Source organism: Lacerta agilis, chromosome 4 (genome assembly GCF_009819535.1).
Source record: "Lacerta agilis isolate rLacAgi1 chromosome 4, rLacAgi1.pri, whole genome shotgun sequence".
NCBI classification, from domain to species: Eukaryota; Metazoa; Chordata; class Lepidosauria; order Squamata; family Lacertidae; genus Lacerta; species Lacerta agilis.
This window is the reverse complement of record NC_046315.1, coordinates 2,999,291-3,011,670: the sequence shown is the minus strand read 5'-3', so window position 1 is coordinate 3,011,670 and position 12,380 is coordinate 2,999,291. Positions and strand designations below refer to the sequence as shown.

Here is a 12,380-nt window from a genome sequence, read left to right as displayed (position 1 = left end):
GGTTTGCGGAAGGTGGGGCTGGATGACTCCCCCGACGCTACAATTCTCTGTACATCTGGAGGGCTGCAGGCGCCCTAGCATACACGGCTTGTTTTCCGCCGCTCCAGAAACCAATGGCTTCAAACGGCAAGAAAGGAGATTCCGACTAAACGTTCCTGGCAGTGGAACGGACTCTCTCGGAAAGTGACGGACTCTCCTTCCATGGAGGTTTTTAATCATAGGTGGCGGCGGTGGGGCCACCTGCCAGGGATTCCTTACCTGCAATTTCTGCCTTGCATGGGGTTGGGATAGATGATCCTTGGGGGGGGGTCCCTTCCGACTCCCCAGTTCTAGGATCCCATGAACCACAGGTTCCCCACCCCAACGTATCCCGGAAAGCGGGAAGGCTGAGGCCGTTGGGCACAACTCCAGGAAAAGGCTCCCAGTCCCACCCCCTCCGGCCCGCTCCTTTCCCCCATCGATGCTCTGCTATTCCAAGGTGCTCCAACTCTTTATTCCCAATTGAGGCTGCAGGTTGCAGGGGCCTCCTCTCCCTGCCGCCAGAGCAGGTAGGGCCGTCAGTAGTCATCCCTTCTCCTCCGGACTTTCTTTGGCTTGATGTTCATGCGTCTCCAGACGGCCGCAGTGGTGCGGTCGAGCTTCGTGACGGCGCTGAAATCGAAGGACTTCAAGTTGGGCAGAGTGGACAGGACATAGCTCCTGCGCAACGTGCAAAGTACAGTGCCGGGGGTCAGCGTTTGGAGGACAGCCTGCCCGCCCGGCTCCCTCCTCTCCTTCCCTAAGGGTTGGGGTTTTCTTTTTGGAGGGCAAGTGTTTACCTGTAGCCCTTCTCCTCCTCAACGGGGTTTCCGTGCAGCGTCAGGTTGCGCAGGTGCGGGAGCACCGCCAGCTTGTCCACCTCTGAAAGATGCTGGATGGCGTTCCCGTGAAGGTTGAGGTGGCGCAGGTTGTAGAAGGAAGTCAGCACCTGGGCAGAGAGGCCGGCAAGCAGCGGGTTCAGAAAGGCAGCAGTAGCCGGGCAGGCTGCAATCCGCCGGGTGCTGCGCTCGGCAGAGATCCCTACCGGCTTCCAAATCCAGCCCCCCTCTGGCAACTTCCAGGCTGGACTACTGCATTGCGCTCTCCGTGGGGCTGCCCTTGAAGGCGACTTCCGCTGGTTCAAAACACAGGTTACTGCCTGGGGCTCTATTTAGATCACATACCTTTTCCCTGGTTGGTTTGTTGTATCAATATAATTTTTATTAAAAACTTCATTGTTTTAAAACAGCTTCCCCTGGTTTCTGGGCCCCATTCAAGGTACACAATTTGGTATTTAAATGACACAGATCCCAGATATCTGAAAGGTTGCCTCTTTACCTACAGATCCTCTCGGGTGCCGAGATTGGAAGAGGGGGGACCCTTTTGTTTGTTCCTCCACTCCCAGAGGCCCAGGGAGAAAGGGCCTTCTCTGTGGCAGCCCCTAAGCTGTGGGACTCCCTCCCCACAGAGATCTGTCTGGTGCCTTCATTGCACCTCTTCATCTTGCCTTTTGACGTGTCTATTACTACCACCCACCTTATTGTTGGGATTTCAAGCTGTTTTAAATGGGTTCTGATGTTGTGTTTCAATGCTGTAACCTGCCCTGGGAGCTTTAGAGTGAAGGGCAGGTAATCAAATAAATGAAATAAATTATAGCTCCAGTACTCAACCGAGGCAGCTGCGCCCCAGTTAGCATCTTGATGGCCCCCCGCCAACGAACTTATCTGATGGCGGCAAGGACGGTGTTGCCAGTGCGTCGATCTGCTTTGCGGAGCAACAGTGAAATCTGTTTAAAGGGGCCCCGGGGAACGGACTACGCTACCGGGTCGATGATGGGCAGGTCATTGAAGGAGAGGTCGATCCAGTAGATGTCCTCTGGGTACTCCAGGAGCTTGCCCACAGTCTCCGTGAATTGGGTCAGCTCCCCGAGGGTGTTGTTGTTCAGCCAGATGGCCTGCGTCAGCAGCCGGCCTCCTTCGGACCGATGGATGGGCTTCAAGCCGGCCCTTGGCTCCTCCGTCAGCAGGTCTGGGGGGTGGGAGAGAATGGGCAGGGAAGCGGGCTCACTCGCTAGGCAGGCTCAGGGAAGCAGGAAAGGAGCACTTGCAGTGCGTCCTTATTGCGCGGCTAAGCTCTGCCAAAGCAGCAGCCAGTGCCTCTGAGCACGCGCAGAGGACATTTCCCTTGCCACCATGCAGCCGCTGGCTGCTTGTAAACCTTGAGACCAGGGGTTCCCAGGTTTTAGGGTTCCATAAACTCATCCACAGTGCCCCCTATCCTGTAAAAAGCATTATTCATAATAGCAGTTTGCACGACCCACTTTGGAAGGCGATAGCCGGATGTAATTCAGTTCATTCAAAATGTGTTTAGAACTAGTTGAATTAATTCACCGAAATGAACGAACTTGAGCCATTGTTCAGAATAATGTTGAAAAAATAAGCCTATGCTGCCAATACTCCTGGTAAATCAGTATACAATCAGCGGCACAGAAACGGCGCACACAAATCTACTAAACCATTCCACGTATAGAATTCTATATTGGTATTCCAATCAACAAGAAAGCAATGCAAAAAGTCAAACAAAGAAGCCACAAACAGAAAACTCATTCAAGTTGGTACAACGGGACAATTTCAGTCTTTAAATGTCTTTAGCCAGGCTCCTGTAGATATTGACGAAAATAGATCCAGTCAGATGATATGTACAGATGTTTATAGATGAAAGCAAGTCCAATCAGATGGAATATTGACGATGTGACGCACAATAATTAGACAGGTTGCCGGCGTTTGTCCCCTGTTTCGCCCATGGACAATTTTGGGCTTCTTCGGTAAACTTTTTTTCCAGGATTTACTGTATATTCATACATACACTGGTGTATATAGAATTCTATACGTGGAATGGTTGAGTAGATTTGTGTGCGCCGTTTCTGTGCTGCTGATTGTATACTGATTGTTCAGAATAAGGCTTTAAAAAAGGGTAGAGCAGGGGGGCACTGGGGTGAGTTTATGGAACCGTGGGGGTGAGTTTGGGAACCGCCGGCTTATGCCATACCTTGCATGAAGCTGATTCCCCGAAAGGAGTAGTCCAATGGAGGCGCCTGGAGGGAGGCCGTGCTGTAGTTCCACCGGGTGCAAGTCTTTCCCGCTGTGCTAACAAAACACAATCGTACACGCAGGAAGGTTGGTGCTGCCATTTGTCCTGGGGGTGTGTGTGTTACACAGGGGCCTTGCGTCCCCCTCGGTTGCTCTGCCCTGCCCTCCTTGGCGCTTCCCGCAACGTGTGGGGCTTACAAATTCATTTTTACTTTTATTTATTCAATCATCCATCCCAAGTTGTTCAATGTGACGTGCGCGGTTCTGTTCCTGCTCTTTTTTCCCACCCCACCGCAACAGCCCTGTGAGGTCGGTTAGGCTGAGAGGCAAGGACTCTGTGAGCTTCATGGCCGAGTGGGGATTTGAACCCTGGTCTTCCCAGGTCCCTGGGGTCCCACACTCTCACCACTAGAAAAAAGAGAGAGGCTTTTCTTTAGAGGAAAAAGAACACAACCAACTGCCTGGCATGGAGAAAGTGGACAGAGAACAAGATTTTCTCTCTCTTTCTTAACACAAGAAATCGTGAATATCCAGTGAAGCCGAATGTGGGAAGATTCAGCACAGACTGTGGAACTCCCTGCCACAGGAGGCAGCGATGGGCACCAGCCTGGATGGCTTTAAAAGAGGACTGGGCCAGTGTCCTTTTCTGACATTGGCCAACCAGGTGCCTGTAGGAAACCCGCAAGCAGGATCCGAGCACAAGAGCATCTCTCCCCTCCTGTGGTTCCAGCAACTGGCTTTCAGGAGCACCACTGCCTCCGAATGCAAAGGCAGAGCAAAAAAGGTAAAGGTAAAGATCCCCTGGACAGTTAAGTCCAGTCAAAGGAGACTCTGGGGTTGCGGCTCTCATCTCGCTTTCAGGCCGAGGGGGCCGGCGTTTGTCCGCAGACAGCTTTCCGGGTCATGTGGCCAGCAGGACTAAACTGCTACTGGCGCAAAGGAACACCGTGACGGAAACCAGAGCAGCGCACGGAAACGCCGTTTACCTTCCCACCGCAGCGGTACCTATTTATCTACTTGCACTGGCATGCTTTCAAACTGCCAAGTTGGCAGGAGCATAGCTATCCTGGCTAGTAGCCCTCTCTCCTCCGGGACTTTCTCCAACCCTCTCCTAAAGCCATCCAAGTTGGAAGCCGTCCTTGCCTCCTGCAGGGGGGAGTTCCACAGTTTTAACTGTGCTGTTGTGAAGAAATCCCCCCCGTCCCAACGTTCAGCTTCGTTAGATGGACCACCGTGGCTGCTAGCCATCCATGGCTCCACGAATCTGTCTAATCCTCAAATTTGAACCCAGTGAGAGCTGTTCGACAGTGGAATTTGCTACCAAGGAGTGTGGTGGAGTCTCCTTCTTTGGAGGTCTTTAAGCGGAGGCTTGACAGCCATCTGTCAGGAATGCTTTGATGGTGTTTCCTGCTTGGCAGGGGGTTGGACTGGATGGCCCTTGGGGTCTCTTCTAACTCTAGGATTCTATGTGCAGAATGCTGACGTGTGCTTCTCGAGAGGTATCCGGTTCACCACCGCAGGCTGTCTTTAGGGGGGTCTCTCCAAGAGTGATCACCTTTCGTTACAACACAGGCGTTGCCTTGAAGTCAAACTGGGAGGGGGTGGGGGGTGGGAATGGTAAACACTGCAGGGCTGGCGCCAGAGATTGGTGGTGAGGCCTTGCCGCCCGTCTCCAGCGGAGGGCAGCAGTGTTCCTCTCTCTTTGGCTTCGGAGCAAAAAACCACATTTCTATCCCTGCCGCCAACTTCTTGCCTGCCACCATTACCAAAGGAGGCCAGAGGTTGTGCACACATTGCATGAATGGGGCCTTCAGACACTCCCCTCCCGCAATGCAAATACTGTGGTGGTCATAAAATTGAAGGCAAGCCATGCATCACGACTGCTTTCGCCAAACTAGGGCCTTCCAGATATTTTCTGAAAGCTGGTCAATACTGACATGGAGCCAGCGGGGCGTAGTGGTTAGAGCAACAGACCAAGACCTGGGAGACCAGGGTTCGAAATGACCCCCTTGGCCATAGGAAGCTCACTGGGTGACCTCGGGCCAGTCCCTCTCAGCCTAGCCTACTTTGCAAGGTCGTTGTGGGGACTAAATGAGGAGGGCAGGAAACATACAAGCAGCTTGGAGAAAAAGGTGAGCTATAAACAATAGAAATCTCTATGTGGGACAAGAAGCTACAGTTAGAACTGGATATGGAACAAATGATTGGTTCAAAATTGGGAAAGGAGTGCGACAAGGCTGTATATTGTCTCCCTGCTTATTTAACTTATATGCAGAATTCATCATGCGAAAGGCTGGGCTGGATGAATCCCAAACCGGAATTAAGATTGCCGGAAAAAATATAAACAACCTCAGATATGCTGATGATACTACCTTGATGGCAGAAAGTGAGGAGGAATTGAAGAACCTTTTAATGAGGGTGAAAGAGGAGAGCGCAAAATATGGTCTGAAGCTCAACATCAAAAAAACTAAGATCATGGCCACTGGTCCCATCACCTCCTGGCAAATAGAAGGGGAAGAAATGGAGGCAGTGAGAGATTTCACTTTCTTGGGTTCCATGATCACTACAGATGGTGACAGCAGTCACGAAATTAGAAGACGCCTGCTTCTCGGGAGAAAAGCAATGACAAACCTAGACAGCATCTTAAAAAGCAAAGACATCACCTTGCCGACAAAGGTCCGTATAGTTAAAGCTATGGTTTTCCCAGTAGTAATGTACGGAAGTGAGAGCTGGACCATAAAGAAGGCTGATCGCCGAAGAATTGATGCTTTTGAATTATGGTGCTGGAGGAGACTCTTGAGAGTCCCATGGACTGCAAGAAGATCAAACCTATCCATTCTCAAAGAAATCAGCCCTGAGTGCTCACTAGAAGGACAGATCCTGAAGTTGAGGCTCCAGTACTTTGGCCACCTCATGAGAAGAGAAGACTCCCTAGAAAAGACCCTGATGTTGGGAAAGATGGAGGGCACAAGGAGAAGGGGACGACAGAGGATGAGATGGTTGGACAGTGTTCTCGAAGCTACTAACATGAGTTTGGCCAAACTGCGAGAGGCAGTGAAGGATAGGCGTGCCTGGCGTGCTCCGGTCCATGGGGTCACGAAGAGTCAGACACGACTGAACGACTGAACAACAACAACAACATAAACAATACGATAATTCTGCATCGGCCCTCGCTAGCTTGGAGATAAATCTTGTGGCAACAGTAGAAAGTTTTCTGAAAATACAGTTCTTGCAGCATTTTAAAAAATGCAGCAAGTAGAGTTTTTTAGAATTATTAACGGCACAAATCTGTAGCAAAACCGTGTCGCTACTCACCTGGGAAACGATACCGCAGAACTAGCCTGAGGGAGATGGAAAAAGAAAGAAGAAAAAGTGTACTATCAGCAGGGAGATCCAACATGCAGAAAAGTCTCCCCCCTAGAGATGGACAGATGAATTTGGTGTCTCCCCCCCCCCCCAATCAAACAATTCAGTGGGGCTGTGTACCCCATTCTGTGCCCATATATACCAAGGTGTGAATTGTGAAGGTGTAAAAACTAAGGTCTGGGGGTCGAATCTGGCCCAATCGCCTTCTAAATCCGGGTTGCGGATGGTCCAGGAATCAGCGTGTTTTTACATGAGCAGAATGTGTCCTTTTATTTAAAATGCATCTCTGGGTTATTTGTGGGGCCTGCCTGGTGTTTTTACATGAGCAGAATGTGTCCTTTTATTTAAGATGCATCTCTGGGTTATTTGTGGGGCCTGCCTGGTGTTTTTACATGAGTAGAATGTGTGCTTTTATTTAAGATGCATCTCTGGGTTATTTGTGAGGCCTGCCTGGTGTTTTTACATAAGTAGAATGTGTCCTTTTATTTAAAATGCATCTCTGGGTTATTTGTGGGGCCTGCCTGGTGTTTTTACACGAGTAGAATGTGTCCTTTTATTTAAAATGCATCTCTGGGTTATTTGTGGGGCCTGCCTGGTGTTTTTACACGAGTAGAATGTGTCCTTTTATTTAAAATGCATCTCTGGGTTATTTGTGGGGCCTGCCTGGTGTTTTTACACGAGTAGAATGTGTCCTTTTATTTAAAATGCATCTCTGGGTTATTTGTGGGGCCTGCCTGGTGTTTTTACATGAGTAGAATGTGTGCTTTTATTTAAGATGCATCTCTGGGTTATTTGTGGGGCCTGCCTGGTGTTTTTACACGAGTAGAATGTGTGCTTTTGGTTATTTGTGGGGCATAGGGATTTGTTCATTTTTTTTTCTTTTCAAAATATAACCCACCCACCCCCAAGGTCTGAGGGACAGTGAACCGGCCCCCTGCTGAAAAAGTTTGCTGACCCCTAGTGTAAAAAACGAACACTGATTTTACTACATACATAGGCAAGCTACCCGATACTGTGCCAGGCCTTTAGTCTACCCAGCTCAGGATTGCCTGCACTGGTTGGCAGCAGCCCCCCAGGGTTTCAGCAGTGCTGTCTCCCAGCCCCACCTGGGATTTTCTGCCTGCCGAGCAGATGCTCTGCCACTGAGCTGGGCACCTCTCCGGTTTGTGAGAGTTGCCCCGGGGACACCTTGGTGCGCGTACTCCACAACTGCAAAGGCTCTTGCTGGAAACGCTGATATGGAGCTTATGCTTCTAGCGCTCAGAGCACTGCCTGAAGGAGAGAGAGGCCCCCTAAGCAGTCAGCCACTCGGTTGGGAGTCTTGAGGATTGCGGAAAGGCTCCATGGAGAGATGAGGAAGGAAAGCTATTCACTTCTGTCGGAATACACTTCGTGGATCCGTTAAAGATCCGCGGTTAATTGTTTATTTTAATGGTTATTAAGAACTACTTTTCGTATCCTTCCACTTAAAAGTGAAAGTGGAAGTAAGAATGAAGAGGCATTTTGCCATTAGGATTACTCCGCCTTTAATTTGTAGTTCCAGTGGTTTTTCAAAATTATCGATGGACGTTTATCCTGCTTCCCGCCTTTTTGGAGGGCAGCAACAGTGGTTTTATTGGTTGAAATATTGATCGTGATGTCATACCTGTTCCTAAATAAAAGGCTGAGGCTCCCCGCTTAGGCACGTTCTTTTACATTTGTTCAGTTGAAGTTTAGTTCAGTCAAGTTTAGTTTAAGGGTTTTTGGGAGCGGGCTGGACGGGCTTCTTTTAGTTAGGTTTAGTTTGCGGAAGATCTTTCGGTGAGGTTTTAGTTAGGCTTTTAGGTTTAGCTCAGGGCTAGATTTGCAGAAGATTTATCGGTCTAGTTTTATTTAGTTAGCATCGCGGAAGAATTGGCGCGCAGGGACTGAGAGCTTAGGGAAACTTAGCTTAGGGCTAGAAAATGAGCCTATGCGGGTTTGGCCAAAGCCACAAAAGAAAGATTCAGTGTCTGTCGTCAATTGGGGAAAAGGGTAAAGGTTTCAGGATTTTTAAAATTTCTGTCAGTAAAACACGTCAAGGGTTTCTTATCTCATGTTTAGACAATATCCTTGGTTTGGTTTCCTTTTTTACTAAATGATAGTGCAGGAGGTTACAAGTAGTTCCAGTTCAGATTCGAGGCATCCATTAGTTTTCGAGGCATTTATTTAGTTTTGAGGCATCCACTTACTCACGCACCTTTGGAGTCATTTTCCGTCTTACTCAGCAACCTTCAGATAGTGAGACTTGGCCGGCGCCCGTGCCCATACGCACGCGGAACGCTGGCCGCTTTTCCCCGGCAACTGGTACCTCGTGCGTGGGTAGCTTAGACTCACGCACGGGGAGCTCCAGCACCGAACCCCGGCAACTTCCATCACCTTGCAAACAGCAGGACCCTGGAGGAGCCCCCTACACGTGAAAGGCCAGGGGTCAGAAAACATTTTCAGTAGGGGGCTGGTCCACTGTCCCTCAGACCTTGTGGGGGGCCGGACTATATATTTTTTTTGCGGGGGGGGGGGGGAGAATGATGCAAGAGCACCAGGAGCCCCGGTGGCTGCTTACCTGTGTCTTGCGAGTGGCAGGGGCTGGCGGCAGTGGAGGGGCGATGAGGGCTGAGCGAAAAGGCTCCGGAGAGGGGCTGCTTAATGGCGGCCGCTCAAGCGCTGCCGCCGGTGCTAGCACCAACAAAGCCCAGCCCCCTTCCTCCTCTAGGCAGGGCAGGGAGAAGCCAGGAGGAGGGAGGGAGGAGGCGCCGCCGACGCCGTGTGAGGGAAAGAATGCACGTGCTGGTTCCTGGACCGTCCCCAGCCAGATCCAGAAGGCAATTGGGCCTGATCCGGCCCGCGCACCTTAGTTTGCAGACCCATGTGATAGGCAGCAGGCTTAAAAACAAACAAACAAACAAACAAACAAACCAAAAACCCATATGCAATGCTGGGGAGTCTCCATCCTGCTGGCATGTGCTTTGCCAGCTGCTCAGAAAGCAGGGCCTACAAAGCACTGTCCTTTCGGTCTATGCAGTCATATATCACATCTTGCAGAGGATTCCTGCATTGTAGGGGGTTGGACAAGATATCCTCAGGGTGCCTTCCAACTCTACAATTCTATGAGCTCTGCCTAATTAATGGGGTTTACGACGCCCTTGACTAATTAGGAATGTTCCTCCCCAGGTGGATGATGAAACTGCTCAGCATCACTTATTTCATGCATGCTGCTTACAAGGTTTAGGTCACTTTTGTGAGTAAAGCGACTACCGTATATACCCGAGTATAAGCCGACCCGAATATAAACCGAGGCACCTAATTTTCCTACAAAAACCTGGGAAAGCTTATTGACTCGAGTATAAGCCAGCTCACCTTTGCCGCTGTGGAGGAGGAGGAGGAACGAGCAGCCAGAAAGCAGCCCTTTGGGCTGCTCCTTCCTCTTCCTCCTTTGCCAAGTTTGCATTTATGCGAGCAGTTCAGGAATAGAACAAGCTGCCTGGGGAGAGTAAAGAACCGCCGTTCTTGTACGCTTCTTAAGGAATGGTTGACTGGGGAGAGCGGGTGGCGGCACGAGCGGAGAGAAAGGGCTTCTTTCCCGCCGCCCCCACCGCCCGCCTCACTCGAGTATAAGCCGAGGGCAGCTTTTTCAGCACAAAAAATGTGCTGAAAAACTAGGCTTATACTCAAGTATATATGGTAATAATAAAATAATAAAAATTTTATTTAAAAAGGCTCCTGAGCTCAGTGAAGGTTTCTTTGCTCTTGTTTCATGTCTGGGTTTTCTGGCCTGGCAGGCAAGCAAACAGCTTTTCTGTTCTTAGTTTTGCCCTGGGTAGGTTGAGACGTCTTCATTATGGATTTGATTCCTGGAGTCTACACAAACACACACATCTTGCACACCTGTAAATCAAGAGTCTTCACAAAGGGCACACCCTCAGGGGTTTGCTTGTGCACAGCAAGTTCTGCCGGCAAGAATCATAGCACGGTATAGTTGGAATGGATCCCCGGGGGGGGGGTCATCTAGTCCAACCCCTTGCACAATGCAGGAAGAGGCTCCCCCTAAAAATTGCACAAAAGTGCTGCCTAGCAACGTTTTTTGTTTTGTTCCTCTTGTCTTGCAATGGGTCCGTGCGCCTGGCTGCTGACCAGAAGGTTGGTGGTTCAAGCCCACCCCTGGATGCCTGTGGGCAGGATTCCTAAATTGCAGGGGGCTGGACTATAGATGACCCCGGTGGATCCCTTCCAACTGCACCATTCTATGATTCCACGAAGAAGCAAAAGCGATTGCACGAAGGGATGCAGCGCTTCGGCCAGGTCTTGCACGCTCTCCTCCCTTTTTCACTGCGAGCCTCGCTGCTGCAGCTGCGTTGCACTGATCCTGGTATTTGCACGCGCGCACACCCCCCCCCCCCACGTGCCTTGCACGGATCCCTTGTCCGTCCCGTCCCCCCCACCCCCGCCTTTGCACGCGCGCTCACCATGCCCGCTGTTTCGCCCGCCGAGTCCGCCTCTCTCTCTGCCTTGCACATTGGAACGCGGCGCGGACAAAGGGCGGGGCCGTCGCCACGGCAACCGAAACACATACCGCGTGGGCGGAGCCTTCTCCACGCCCGCCCGAGGCCGCAGTGCCCGCCGGGAAACGTAGTCCTTAAGCTCCTCAGCCACGCAGGGCCCGCCGGGAAACGGAAGATTCCCTCGCTCCCCCCAAGCCAGGCGGCGGAGGCGCGCGCGGGGCCCGCCGGGAAACGTAGTTCTACGCCTCAGGCGCCCGTCTCCGCCTCTGGGCTTCGAGGCCTCGGCCGCTGCTTCTGGCTTCTCGGGCGTTTTATTTTTCTATTTTGTTCGAAAGTTTTTTTAACCCTCGCGGTGCCTTGGGCCGCGGGGGCGACGGAGGCCTAGCCGCTTGGATCCGGAGGCCGACTCGCGAGGAGGACGGCGGAGAGGAGGCCCCGCGGCAGGCAGGTAGGCAGGCGGGCGGGCGGGAAGATTTACCTCAGGAAGGCAGTCCTCCCCTCCTCGCTCTTCGTGGGGTGTTGTTTTTTTTTTGGGGGGGGGGGCCCGCTCCCCAACTCCTGGAAAGGGAACGAGCCTCTCCGGTACTTTCCTTCCCCGTGTGTAAAATTTAAATTTAAAATAAAAAAAAAATCCTCTCAGGGAGCCGCGAGGGGGGGGGGAGGGGCAGGTTCGTTTCACGTCGTTTCATTTACCTCATGAAAGTAGATTTCGTGGAAGAAGAAAAAAGGGGGGGGGCGACCTCAAAGCGAGAGAACAAGGGGGGGAAACCCCCAAAGTGTTACTACCGATTTAAGAAAAGTTAACGCTAGGCTGCAAAACCAGTCTCTCTCTCTCTCTCTCCCCCCCCCCCCCCAATTTCATTTTTAAACTCGTTAAGATCTGGACAGGGTCGTCCGAAGGGGTTAGAAAAAAAATGTTTTTAGAAGGCGCCCAAAAGCCGGAGGGCGAACGAGGCGCTTCCCCCCCACCCCCGTGTCAAGTGGCGGGTAGTTCCGCTTCTTCCGCCTGCTCTTCTCTTTTTTTTTTAATCTCTCTTTATTATTTAAAAATACACATAAAAATAAAAATACACATAAAGACAAACACAAACACAACAAAGTAAACATAAACATAAACAAACTGCTATTCTTCTCTTTTCTTATTTACAAACAAATTCTTGTACCTCCAATTATCCTCATTGCATTTTTAAGCTATTATACCTATATCGCGTACAGTTATATATTTCATTTACAAATCATAATTTTCCATCCTTAAGTCTCTATTTGTTTACCTTAAAGGTTCAGTCTGCATCTGCCATTAGGATTCCACTTATACCATTATTCCTTAAGTAATCTTTGAATATCCTCCATTCTTTCCATACTTCCTGGGACATTTGATTCCTAACTTTAC

General features: G+C 50.6%; 1 protein-coding gene across 2 annotated transcripts; it reads right to left on the bottom strand.

Moving 5' to 3' along the window:
- Positions 1 to 471: 471 nt before the first annotated feature.
- On the bottom strand, positions 472 to 11,076 carry LOC117045122 (leucine-rich repeat-containing protein 51-like). 2 transcript variants are annotated; one of them, XM_033145907.1, is made up of 6 exons: positions 10,955 to 11,076; positions 6,423 to 6,448; positions 3,067 to 3,164; positions 1,841 to 2,046; positions 819 to 967; positions 472 to 651 (listed from the first exon to the last, which is right to left on the bottom strand). In XM_033145907.1, the coding sequence occupies exons 1-6, from the start codon at positions 11,057 to 11,059 to the stop codon at positions 558 to 560; spliced, it is 678 nt and encodes a 225-aa protein (XP_033001798.1). In that variant the 5' UTR covers positions 11,060 to 11,076; the 3' UTR covers positions 472 to 557. The 2 variants fall into 2 exon arrangements, with proteins under 2 accessions (XP_033001798.1, XP_033001797.1); XM_033145906.1 differs by having other exon boundaries at positions 477 to 699.
- Between the last annotated feature and the right edge of the window lie 1,304 nt (positions 11,077 to 12,380).

Excerpts from the sequence above, each read along its gene's own strand:
- LOC117045122 (XM_033145906.1), bottom strand. The coding sequence starts at position 11,059 with ATGTGTTTCGGTTGCCGTGGCGACGGCCCCGCCCTTTGTCCGCGCCGC. Across the intron at positions 3,165-6,422 it reads TCTGCGGTATCGTTTCCCAG|CACAGCGGGAAAGACTTGCA; the intron begins GTGAGTAGCGAC and ends GTGTTTTGTTAG. Across the intron at positions 700-818 it reads GAGGAGGAGAAGGGCTACAG|GAGCTATGTCCTGTCCACTC; the intron begins GTAAACACTTGC and ends CACGTTGCGCAG.